The sequence below is a fragment of the Salmo trutta genome, chromosome 17 (assembly GCF_901001165.1).
Source record: "Salmo trutta chromosome 17, fSalTru1.1, whole genome shotgun sequence".
Taxonomy (NCBI): domain Eukaryota; kingdom Metazoa; phylum Chordata; class Actinopteri; order Salmoniformes; family Salmonidae; genus Salmo; species Salmo trutta.
Window position 1 is genome coordinate 53,371,914 of NC_042973.1, and position 13,403 is coordinate 53,385,316.

Consider the following 13,403-nt stretch of genomic DNA (forward strand, 5'->3'; position numbering starts at 1 on the left):
AAGTAATTCTGCTATCCAAGAATAGTAAAGCCCCCTTTACTGGCTCAAATAACCAACCAATCAGCCTGTTACCAACCCTCAGTAAACTTTTGGGACAAAATGGTGTGTTTGACCGGATACTTTGTTTCCTGTAAAATACAATGCTGACAAGACTTTCAGCATGCTTATAGGGAAGGACATTCAACAAGCACAACACTTACACAAATGACTGGTAGAGACAAATTGATGACACAACTATTGTGGGTGCTGTTTTGTTAGACAGTGTCAAAAGCCGCACTGAAGTCTATCATAGTCTGCTGCTGTAAAAACTTGTGTTATGGCTTTACAGCCCCTGCTATATTGTGGACAAAGAGTTACCTTTGTAACAGAACACAGAGGGTGTTCTTTTATGAAAGCCTCTCCAACATAATCCAGGTACAATCGGGAATTCCCCAGGTCAGCTGTCTAGGCCCCTTACTTTTTTCAGTCTTTACTAACGACATGCCACTGGCTTTGAGTAAAGCAAATGTGTATGCATGCGGATGACTCAACACTATATACACTTCAGCTACTACAGCAACTGAAAAGACTGCAACACTTAACAAAGAGCTGCAGTGAGTGTCAGAACGGGTGGCAAGAAATATCAACAAGGCAGGTCCTACAGGCTCTAGTTTTGTCTCATCTGGACTACTGTTCAGTCGTGTGGAGGGACTTAGGAAAATTACATGGCTCAAAGTGGAAGCGAGATTGACTTAATCAGTACTTGTTTTGTAAGAAGTGTTGACAAGATGAATGAACCGAGAGGTCTCTTCCCAATCCAAGTCCAGAACAGACTAATGGTAGGTGCACAGTACTACAGAGCCATGACTACATGGAACTATTCCACATCAGGTAACTGATGCAAGCAGTAGAATCTTTTTTTTATATATATATATAAAAATACACCTTCTGGAACAGCAGGTACTGTGAAAGACACACACACACACACACACACACACACACACACACACACACTAGCACACACGTACATTGTAATTGTTGTATGGTGGTATTATACATTTTGTATTGTAGATATGTAGTGGTGTAATAATTGTATATTATGTACTGTTTTATCTTTTGTTTTATGTGTGGTGTACAGCGCATTATGAAAGTATTCATACCCCTTCCTTTTTCCACATTGTTACTTTACAGCCTTGTTCTAAAATTGATTAAAAAAATTAATAAAAATCCCTTCATCATTCTAAACACAATACCCCATAATGACAAAGCAAAAACAAGTTTTTAGAAATGTTTGCAAATTAAAAACAGAAATACCTTATTTACATACGTATTAAGACACTTTGCTATGAGACTCGAAATTGAGCTCATGTGCATCCTGTTTCCATTGATCGTCCTTGGACATGATTTGAAAAAGGCATACACCTGTCTATATAAAGGTCCCACAGTTGACAGCGCATGACAGAGCAAAAACCAAGCCATGAGGTTGAAGGAATTGTCCGTAGAGCTCAGAGACATGATTGTGTCGAGGCACAGATCTGGGGAAGGGAACCAAAACATTTCTGCAGCATTGAAGGTCCCCAAGAAGTCAGTGGCCTCCATCATTCTTCAATGGAAGAAGTTTGGAACGACCAAGACGCTTCCTAGGGCTGGCCGCCCGGCCAAACTAAGCAATATGGCAAAGCCTTGGTCAGGTATATGATCAAGAACCCGATGGTCACTTGGACAGAGCTCCAGAGTTCATCTGTGGAGATGGAAGAACCTTCCAGAAGAACAACCAGCCAGAGCCTGGACTTGAACCTGATCAAACATATCTGGAGAGACCTGAAAATAGCTGTGCAGCAACGCTCCCCATTCAACCTGACAGAGCTTGAGAGGATCTGCCAAGAAGAATAGGAGAAACTTCCCAAATATAGGTGTTCCAACCTTGTAGCGTCATACCCAAGACTCAAGGCTGTAATCACTGCCAAAGGTGCTTCAACAAAGTACCGCGTAAAGAGTCTGAATACTTATGTAAATGTTATTGTATTAAAAATAAAAAAAACTTTTGCAAACATTTCTAAAAACCTGTTTTTGCTTTGTCATTATGGGGTATTGTGTGTAGATGGATTAAATGAGAGAAAATCCTCATCAATTTTAGAATAAGGCTGTAATGTATTTGTTGTTGTTGAAAAAGTCAAGGGGTCTGAATACTTTCCGAATGCACTGTAAGTGCCTAAATGTATTTGGACTCCAGGAAGAGTAGCTGCTGACTACGTACTTCAGGCCGCTGCTAGAGATCAAGTGGTACCAGCACTTCAGGTGAATATCATTTTCATTGCATGGTCTTATCATCTAAACTTGGAAGGTGAATTGATGTTATGCAAGGTTGTAATGTCTCATCTATTTTAAAATAAAATATATTTTCCTGTTTTATGCTCTGGAGACTGGTGTTGTTGTCACCAAGGAGTGTTTGGACTCCGAAATTTACATTAGACCAAAACATGCTGGGTTGCTTCTGGCGTGTAAAGTGGTCGGGAGCCTGAACGTGAATAATCAACCTTGAGACCACTACGAGACCAGCCAACGCAGACAGCAAGCTGAATATGACAAATGGTTTAAACTCTACAGACCAGAAAACGTGAGACGATTGTCCATACGTTTGAAATGGTGAAACTCAAACTCTCTACGCAAGAAAAAACTCAATAGACCGTAGCATTTACCAGTCTACAGCTGGCATGTAAAGTAGTCTAGGACATTTGACCAAAGACACAAGGGGGAAGAAGAGATCCCTCTCAGACAACCATTGGTATATCTGAAGTATCTGTCTAACAACCACTCCACTACCAGAGAAGCTCTACAAAGGACATTGTGACCTCAGGTGGACAAACCAGAATCTTACATTCCTCGACAACTTCACCATAGGACTCATTGAGTTAGACGATGATCAAGGACAGCTACGCGTAAATATATATTGCAATTCTAATACGAATGAGTGGTGGTTAGGGTGCAAAATATTCGTATTTCCCTGAGCGCAGCTTCCAACTGTAACAACGATAGTTGACTCTGTCTCTCCCTTTCTTTCCATCCCTCCATCTTTTATAACCAAACGGTCATGATTTTGTTAGTCCACTAGGGACCTGTTTTCATTGTATTGCATTAGTAATCAATAACCTATACTGTGTGTGCGTTTATGCATTCTGTGTTATTATTTAGTTAATTATTTATTTACTAAGTCAATTTGTGTATTGCTGATTCATCAATAAGGTTAGGGTTCTTGCCGATATTGAGGAGTATGCAACGTTCAGAATGAGACTGATGAGGTAATGATTAATAAGTGACTTATTGATGTAAGAGATATCTATACATCTTTAGAGTTTAAGTTGGGAGATAGTACCTCGTTAAATAACTTTTACCGTGGTGCCCCAAATTCCTAATGAGTTAATTGTTATATGATTAATTTAATCGAGTAACAATTAAACAGTTACTTGATAAAATAAATAACAGTCATCAGATTAATGATAGTCACATCACAACACCAGGATTCAGCAGCTGCGCAGCACTGATGTCCTTCCTCCCAGAGTTGGTCTGCATGTATAATGAGGGAAAAAAGTATTTGATCCACTGCTGATTTTGTACATTTGCCCACTGACAAAGAAATTATCAGTCTATAATTTTAATAGTAGGTTTATTTGAACAGTGAGAGACAGAATAACAACAAAAAATCCAGAAAAACATGTAAAAAATGTTATAAATTGATTTGAATTTTAATGAGGGAAATAAGAATTTGACCCCTCTGCAAAACATGACTTAGTACTTGGTGGCAAAACCCTTGTTGGCAATCACAGAGGTCACTTGTAGTTGGCCACCAGGTTTGCACACATCTCAGGAGGGATTTTGTCCCACTCCTCTTTGCAGATCTTCTCCAAGTCATTAAGGTTTCGAGGCTGACGTTTGGCAACTCGAACCTTCAGCTCCCTCCACAGATTTTCTATGGGATTAAGGTCTGGAGACTGGCTAGGCCACTCCAGGACCTTAATGTGCTTCTTCTTGAGCCACTCCTTTGTTGCCTTGGCCGTGTGTTTTGGGTCAATGTCATGCTGGAATACCCATCCACGACCCATTTTCAATGCCCTGGCTGAGGGAAGGAGGTTCTCACCCAAGATTTGACGGTACATGGCCCTGTCCATCATCCCTTTGATGCGGTTGTCCTGTCCCCTTAGCAGAAAAACACCCCCAAAGCATAATGTTTCCACCTCCATGTTTGATGGTGGGAATGGTGTTGTTGGGGTCATAGGCAGCATTCCGCCTCCTCCAAACACGGCGAGTTGAGTTGATGCCAAAAAGCTCAATTTTGGTCTCATCTGACCACAACACTTTCACCCAGTTGTCCTCTGAATCAAATCAGATGTTCATTGGCAAACTTCAGACGGGCATGTATATGTGCTTTCTTGAGCAGGGGGACCTTGCGGGCGCTGCAGGATTTCAGTCCTTCACGGAGTAGTGTTACCAATTGTTTTCTTGGTGACCAGCTGCCTTGAGATCATTGACAAGATCCTCCAGTGTAGTTCTGGGCTGATTCCTCACCGTTCTCATGATCATTGCAACTCCATGAGGTGAGATCTTGCATGGAGCCCCAGGCCGAGGGAGATTGACAGATCTTTTGTGTTTCTTCCATTTGCGAATAATCGCACCAACTGTTGTCACCTTCTCACCAAGCTGCTTGGAGATGGTCTTGTAGCCCATTCCAGCCTTGTGTAGGTCTACAATCTTGTCCCTGACATCATTGGAGAGCTCTTTGGTCTTGGCCATGGTGGAGAGTTTGGAATATGATTGATTGATTGCTTCTGTGGACAGGTGTCTTTTATACAGGTAACAAGCTGAGATTAGAAGCACTCCCTTTAAGAGTGTGCTCCTAATCTTAGCTCGTTACCTGTATAAAAAGACACCTGGGAGCCAGAAATCTTTCTGATTGAGAGGGGGTCAAATACTTATTTCCCTCATTAAAATGCAAGTCAATTTATAACATTTTTGACATGCGTTTTTTCTGGATTTCTTTGTTGTTATTCTCCTTGCAAGCAAGAGGCCCACAAACCTGACTCAGTTACACCAGCTCTGTCAGGAGGAATGGGCCAAAATTCACCCAACTTACATCTACATTACATTTTAGTCATTTAGCAGACACTCTTATCCAGAGCGACTTACAGTAGTGAATGCATACATTTCAAACATTCCATACATTTTTCTCCGTACTGGTCCCCCGTGGGAATCGAACCCACAACCCTGGTGTTGCAAACACCATGCTCTACCAACTGAGCCACACTTATTGTGGGAAGCTTGTGGAAGACTACCCAAAATGTTTGACCCAAGTTAAACAATTTAAAGGCAATGCTACCAAATACTAATGGAGTGTATGTAAACTTCTGACCCACTGGGAATGGGATTAAATAAATAAAAGCTGAAATAAATAAATTCTCTCTACTATTATTCTGACATTTCACGTTCTTAAAATAAAGCGGTGATCCTAACTGACCTAAAACAGGGATTTTTTACTAGGATTAAATGTCACCTGGCTAAGGTGTATGTAAACTTCAGACTTCAACTGTATCTACAGTACTAAACCCATGTGTATATATAGTGCATATGTTATCGTGTGTGTGTATGCATGCGTCTGTGCCAATGTTTGTGTTGCTTCACAGTCCTCACTGTTCAATAAAGTTTTTTTCCCATCTGTTTTTTAAATCAAATTTTGCTGCTTGCGTCAACAGCAAAGCACTCCCACACCATCACAAATCCTCCTCCATGCTTCACAGTAGGAACTACACACGGAGAGATAATCCGTTCACCTACTCTGCGTCTCAAAGACACAGCAGTCAGAACCAAAAATCTCAAATTTGGACTCATCAGACCAAAGGAGGCTTCCACCAGTCTAATGTCCATTGTTTGTGTTTCTTGGCCCAAGCAAGTTTCTTATTATTGCTGTCTTTTAATAGTGGTTTCTTTGCAGCAATTTGACCCTGAAGGCCTGATTCACACATTCTCCTCTGAACAGTTGATTTTTTATTTTATTTTTTTATTTCACCTTTATTTAACCAGGTAGGCAAGTTGAGAACAAGTTCTCATTTACAATTGCGACCTGGCCAAGATAAAGCAAAGCAGTTCAACAACATACAACAACACAGAGTTACACATGGAGTAAACAACATACAGTCAATAATACAGTAGAAAAAAAAAATGGCAGGGGAAGCATTTGATGGGCCTGAAATTTCTGAGGCTGGTAACTCTGGGTCTTCCTTTCCGGTGGCGGTCCTCATGAGAGCCAGTTTCATCATAGCGCTTGATGGTTTTTGCGATTGCACTTGAAGAAACTTTCAAAGTTCTTGAAATGTTCCGTATTGACTGACCTTCATGTCTTAAAGTAATGATGGACTGTTGTTTCTCTTTGCTTATTTGAGCTGTTCTTGCCATAATATGGACTTGGTCCTTTACCAAATAGGGCTATCTTCTGTATACCAACCCTACCTTGTCACAACACAACTGATTGGCTCAAATGCATTAAGAAGGAAAGAAATTCCACAAATGAACTTTTAACAAGGCACACCTGTTAATTGACATGCATTCCAGGTGACTACATCATGAAGCTGGTTGAGAGAATGCCAATAGTGTGCAAAGCTGTCATCAAGGCAAAGGGTGGCTACGTTGAAGAATCTCAAATATATTTTCATTTCTTTAACACTTTTTTGGTTACAACATGATTCCATGTGTTATTTTATAGTTTAGATGTCTTCACTATTATTGTACAATATAGAAAACATAAAAAATAAGGGGGGAAAAAAACCTGGAACGAGTAGGCGTATCCAAACTTTTGACTGGTAGTATAAGTATTCACACCCCTGAGTCAAAACCTTGTAGAAGCATCTATGGCAGTGATTACAGCTGTGAGTATTTCTGGGTAAGTCTAAGAGCTTTCTACACCTGGATTTGCCAATTACTCTATTCAAAATTCTTCAATTCTATCACATTAGTTGTTGATCATTGCTAGACAACCATTTTCAGGTCTTGCCATAGATTTTCAAGCAGATTTAAGTCAAAACTGTAACTCGGACACAGTAACAGTCACTGTCTTCTTGGTAAGCAGCTTCAGTGTATATTTGGACTTGTGTTTTAGGTTATTGTCCTGCTGAAAGGTGAATTCATCTCCCAGTGTCTGGTGGAAAGCAGACAATCAAATCAAACTTTATTTGTCTCATGCGCCGAATACAACTTACTTACAAGCCCTTAACCAACAATGTAGTTAAGAACCCCCCACCCCATTTTTTAAAATTAGAATAACAAATAATTAAAGAGCAGCAGTAAATAACAATAGCGGGGCTATATACAGGGGGTACCGGTACAGAGTCAATGTGTGGGGGCACCGGTATCGAGGTAATATGTACATGCAGGTAGAGTTAAAGTGACTACGCATAGATAATAACAGAGTAGCAGCAGCAGCATAGAAGGGGAGGGGACAATGCAAATAGTCTGGGTAGCCATTTGATTAGCTGTACAGGAGTCTTATGGCTTGCGGGTAGAAGCTGTTTAGAAGCCTCTTGGACCTAGACTTGGCACTCCGGTACCGCTTGCCGCGCGATAGCAGAGAGAACAATATACGAATAGGATGGTTGGTGTAGAGGTCCTGGATGGCAGGAATCTTGACCCCGGTGATGTAATGGGCTGTACGCACTACCCGATGTAGTGCCTTGCGGTCGGAGGCCGAGCAGTTGCCATACCAGGCAGTGATGCAACCAGTCAGGATGCTCTTGATGGTGCAGCCGTAAAACATTGAGGATCTGAGGACCCATGCCAAATCTTTTCAGTCTCCTGTGGGAGAATAGGTTTTGTCGTGCCCTCTTCACGACTGTCTTGGTATGCTTGGACCATGTTAATTTGTTCGTGATGTGGACACCAAGGAACTTGAAGCTCTCAACCTGCTCCACTACAGCCCCATCGATGAGAAAGGAAGAATGCTCAGTCCTCCTTTTCCTGTAGTCCACAATCATCTCCTTTGTCTTGATCACGCTGAGGGAGAGGTTGTTGTCCTTGCACCACATGGTCAGGTCTCTGACCTGCTCCCTATAGGCTGTCTCATCGTTGTCGGTGATCAGGCCTACCACTGTTATGTCATCAGCAAACAATGATGGGGTTGGAGTCATGCCTGGCCATGCAGTCATGAGTGAACAGAGAGTACAGGAGGGGATTGAGCATGCACCCATGAGGGGCCCCTGTGTTGAGGATCAGCGTGGCGGATGTGTTGTTGCCTACCCTTACCACCTGGGGGCAGCCCGTCAGGAAACCCAGGATACAGTTGCAGATGGAGGTGTTTAGTCCCAGGGTCCTTAGCTTAGTGATGAGCTTTGAGGGCACTATGGTGTTGAACGCTGAGCTGTAGTCAATAAATAGCATTCTCACAAAGGTGTTCCTTTTATCCAGGTGTGAAAGGGCAGTGTGAAGTGCAATAGAGATTGCATCATCTGTGGATCTGTTGGGGCGGTATGCAAATTGGAGTGGGTCTCGGGTTTCTGGGATAATGGTGTTGATGTGGGCCATGACCAGCCTTTCAAAGCATTTCATGGCTACAGACGTGAGTGCTATGGGTCAGTAGTCATTTAGGCAGGTTACCTTAGAGTTATTGGGCACAGGGACCATGGTGGTCTGCTTGAAACATATTGGTATTACAGACTGGGACAGGGAGAGGTTGAAAATGTCAGTGAAGACACTTGCCAGTTGGTCAGTGCATGCTCGGCGTACACGTCCTGGTAATCCGTCTGGCCCTGCGGCCTTGTGAATGTTGACCTGTTTAAAAGGTCTTACTCACATTGGCCACGGAGAGCGTGATCACACAGTCGTCCGGAACAACTGATGCTCTCATGCATGTTTCAGTGTTACTTGCCTCGAAGCGAGTATATAAGTTGTTTAGCTCCCTTTGTAGTCTGTAATAGTTTGCAAGCCCTGCCACGTCCGACGAGCTTCGGAGCCGGTGTAGTACGATTTGATCTTAGTCCTGTATTGACTCTTTGCCTGTTTGATGGTTTGTCAGGAGGCATAGCGGGATTCCTTATAAGCTTCCGGGTTAGAGTCCCGCTCCTTGAAGGCGGCAGCTCTACCCTTTAGCTCAGTGCGAATGTTGCCTGTAATCCATGGCTTCTGGTTGGGGTATGTACATACAGTCACTGCGGGAAGGATGTGGTGTACTCCTCAATGCCATCGGAAGAATCCCAGAACATATTCCAGTCTGTGCTAGCAGAACAGACCTGTAGCTTAGCATCTGCTTCATCTGACGACTTTTTTTATAGGCCGAGTCACTGGTGCTTCCTGCTTTAGTTTTTGCTTGTAAGCAGGAATCAGGAGGATAGAATTATGGTCAGATTTGACAAATGGAGAGTGAGGAAGAGCTTTGTACGCATCTCTGTGTGTGGAGTAAAGGTGGTCTAAATTTTTTTTTCCCTCTGGCTGCACATTTAACATGCTGTTTTAAATGAGGTAAAATGGACTTAAGTGTCCCTGCATTAAAGTCCCCGGCTACTAGGAGCGCCACCTCTGGATGAGCGTTTTCCTGTTTTCTTATGGAGGTATACAGCTCATTGAGTGCGGTTTTAGTGCCAGCATCGGTCTGTGGTGGTATGTAGACAGCTACGAAAAATACAGATGAAATCTCTCTAGGTCGATAGTGTAGTCTACAGCTCATCATGATATACTCTACCTCAGGCGAGAAAAACCTTGAGACTTTCTTAGATATCGTGCACCAGCTTTTGTTTACGTATATGCATAGGCCCCGCCCATGTCTTACCAGAGGCTGCTGTTCTATCCTGCCGAGAGTGTATAACTCACCAGCTGTATGTTCTTAATGTCGTCGTTCAGCCATGACTCTGTGAAACATAAGATATTATAGTTCATGTCCCGTTGGTAGGATATACGTGCTTTCAGTTCATCCCATTTATTTTCCAGCGATTGAACGTTAGCTAGCAGGACGGAAGGTAAAGGCAGATTAGCCACTTGTCGCCTGATCCTCACAAGGCACCCTGATCTTTTTCCGCAAAATCTCAGTTTCCTCTAGGATTTGCCTGTGCTGAGCTCCATTTCGTTTTTTTTTTAATCCTGAAAACTCCCCTGTCCTTAACGATTACAAGCATATCAAAACCATGATGCATCCACCACCATGCTTGAAAATATGGAGGCAGTTACTCAGTTATGTGTTGTATTTTCCCCAAACATAAATAAGGCTTTGCGTTTAAGCCAAAAAGTTTATTCTTTTTTTATTTAACCATTATTTTACTAGGCAAGTCAGTTAAGAACAAATTCTTATTTACAATGACGGCCTACTTCGGCCAAACCCGGACGACGCTGGGCTAATTGTGCGCCGCCCTATGGGACTCCCAATCATGGCTGGTGTGATACAGCCTGGATTCTAACTATTGTTCTGAGATGCAGTGCCTTAGACTGCTGCGCCACTCGGGAGCCCCATGTTTATTTGCAGTATTACTTTAGTGACTCGTTTTGGAATATTTGGAATCTTCTTTTCACGCTGTCATTTAAGTCATAATTGTGGAGTAACTACAATGATATTGATCCATCCTCAGTTTTCTTCCTTCACAGCCATTGAACTCTGTAGCTGTTTTAACCTATTCAACTCTGAGTGGTTGTTTTGGACCTGGTACAAGAAAATAGAAAAGTGATATATCATTTGAAAGCTACAGCCCTTGTCTTTTGGAAATCGAACTCAAATCTTACTGCTGGCAATGCCGTACGAATCCTTGAATGGGACAAGAAGTTCGAAATTCCCTCATCTGTCTGTGTCTTATTTTAAATAACTATAGCTTCAAAGCCCTGATTGCTAAGGTCATTTTAAGATGTCGGCTTGAAGATCCGTTCAGCCGTTTTGGCACAGTGACTGACTACCCAAACCAAATGCAATTGCTATCTAGCGGACGACCTGGGAATCAAACAGGGGTTATTTGCATCAAAGGATAGGTAGAGCCTTCCGCTTTCTCCTCACATGTACAGTAGTATATCATTCCTGTAAGATGAAAAATGAAGGCAGAAGCTCTGCACTTAATATTGCTGTGTTCCTATGGGAATTTGCGCATGTTTAGAGCTCCACCATCAGGTAAAATGTGAAAGGAGATTCTTCATTGAACATGATTCTAACTAGTCCAGAACTAGGCTTAATCTGTGTCTGGGAAACTGCCCCTCCCTATGAGTTTCCCCCACTGGCTGCAGTTCCAGTCCAAAGAAGGTGTCTTTGGAACACCACTGTTCTGGTCTCTTTACCTTGACGTCTTTGTAGAGGTGGACAGGCTCGTAGTCGATGTTGTGCTTCATAAAGTAGTCATTAACACAGCACAGTAGGTTCATCTCTGGAAGGGAGAAGATATCCATGAACTGTTTCATAGTGTGGCCATGGGAACTCTGTGGAGGATAGAGGGGAGATTATTAGAGATCAGATAGGACAAGACACTAGTAAAGCGAGGTGTTACTAGGGTATGCAAAACAGAAGTGTATCCCTAACCTCTGCCCACAGAAGTACATTTTGTAGATAGTTAGCTAGCACATGTAAGATTTGGTTCTGGGTTCACTGATTACCTATAACTGGGCTCCACAGGGTAGAAACGTAATACTACAGTATCGTGTGCCTGACTGTAGGGGTGAAAAAAGTGAATGACCGGAGTGACTGGGATAAACAGAGTGGCCTTGCTGCGAAATGTAAAGGGGTAAATGAGGCTGATCTGTATATAGTGAATGTGGAAGGGTGGAGATGAGATGAGCCCTACCTTGCCATAAAAGTCACTCATATTCTCCAGAGGAACGTGGCAGCCGTCGTACATGGCAATCACCTCCTTGTCTGGCACCGGGTGAAGACCCCTACATGTGACAAGAGAACACTTCCAGACGCATATTAAGCATCTCCAATCCAAAATGAAATCTAGAAATCGGCTTCCTATTTCGCAACAAAGCCTCCTTCACTCTCGCTGCCAAACATACCCTCGTAAAACTGACTATCCTACCGATCCTCGACGATGTCGTTTACAAAATAGCCTCCAACACTCTACTCAGCAAACTGGATGCAGTCTATCACAGTGCCATCCGTTTTGTCACCAAAGCCCCATATACCACCCACCACTGCGACCTGTCCGCTCACGTCGGCTGGCCCTCGCTACATATTCGTCGCCAGACCCACTGGCTCCAGGTCATCTATAAGTCTTTACTAGGTAAAGCCCCGCCTCATCTCAGCTCACTGGACACCATAACACCCACCCGTAGCAGGTATATATCACTGGTCATCCCCAAAGCCAACTTCTTCTTTGACCGCCTTTCCTTCCAGTTCTCTGCTGCCAATGACTGGAACAAATTGCAAAAAATTAAATAAAAAATAAAGAAATGATTTGCTGAAGGTGGAGACATAACTCCCTCACTAACTTTAAGCATCAGCTATCTGAGCAGCTTACCGATCGCTGCAGCTGTACATAGCCCATTTGTAAGTAGCCCATCCAACTACCTACCTCATCCCCATATTGTTTTTATTTACTTTTTTGCTCTTTCGTGCAAGTAGAAATACTAGTGTGCATCTATCACTCCAGTGTTAATTTGCTTAATTGTAATTACTTCGCTACTATGGCCTATTTATTGCCTTACCTCCTTACTCCATTTGCACACACTGTATATAGATTTTTCTATAGTGTTATTGACTGTACTTTTGCTTATCCCACATGTAACTCTGTGTTGTTGTTTTTTGTCGCACTGCTTTGCTTTATCTTGGCCAGGTCGCAGTTGTAAATGAGAACTTGTTCTCAACTGGCCTACCTGGTTAAATAAAAGGTGAAATAAAATAAAAAATGTAAATAAAAAACAACTTTGTGCTACCATCCAAACAAGGAAGTACCTAGCCCCATACACTTCCAATATGCCACTCCATCCATATGTTTAATCCAAAAGTGTGTTGAATGTAAAGGTATTGATTGTAAACTGTGATAGTACATACCTGTATACTGTTCCCAACTGGATATAGTGAAAGGCATCTATCTTCATCAGTAATGCCTGGAACAAATAATTGATTTACACAAATTAGAAAAAGATTGGCTGACAAGTGCCAATCAGAAATGTAATATTCACACAAGCAGTGATATAAAGCCTTACAACCGCTACAGTATGTGGACACCTGCTCGTCAAACATCTCATTCCAAAATCATAGAAATTAATATGGAGTTGGTCCCCCCTTTGCTGCTATAACAGACTCCACTCTTTTGGGAAGGCTTTCCACCAGATGTTGGAACAATGCTGCGGGGACTTGCTTCCATTCAGCCAAAAGAGCATTAGTAAGTTCGGGCACTGATGTTGGGTGACTAGGCCTGGCTCACAGTCGGTGTTCCAAATCATCCCAAAGTTGTTCGATGGGATTGAAGTCAGGGGTCATT

General features: G+C 42.5%; 1 protein-coding gene across 2 annotated transcripts in view; it reads right to left on the bottom strand.

Moving 5' to 3' along the window:
- The window catches only part of LOC115152413 (5'-nucleotidase domain-containing protein 3), a 39,047-nt gene that overhangs the window by 19,666 nt on the left and 5,978 nt on the right, over positions 1-13,403 (bottom strand). For both annotated transcript variants that reach the window (XM_029697267.1, XM_029697268.1), the window contains exons 4-6: positions 12,971-13,026; positions 11,763-11,853; positions 11,263-11,400 (exon numbers count right to left, since the gene is read on the bottom strand). In XM_029697267.1, coding sequence (XP_029553127.1) covers positions 11,263-11,400; positions 11,763-11,853; positions 12,971-13,026 — 285 coding nt within the window. The remainder of the gene's footprint in view (positions 1-11,262; positions 11,401-11,762; positions 11,854-12,970; positions 13,027-13,403) is intronic.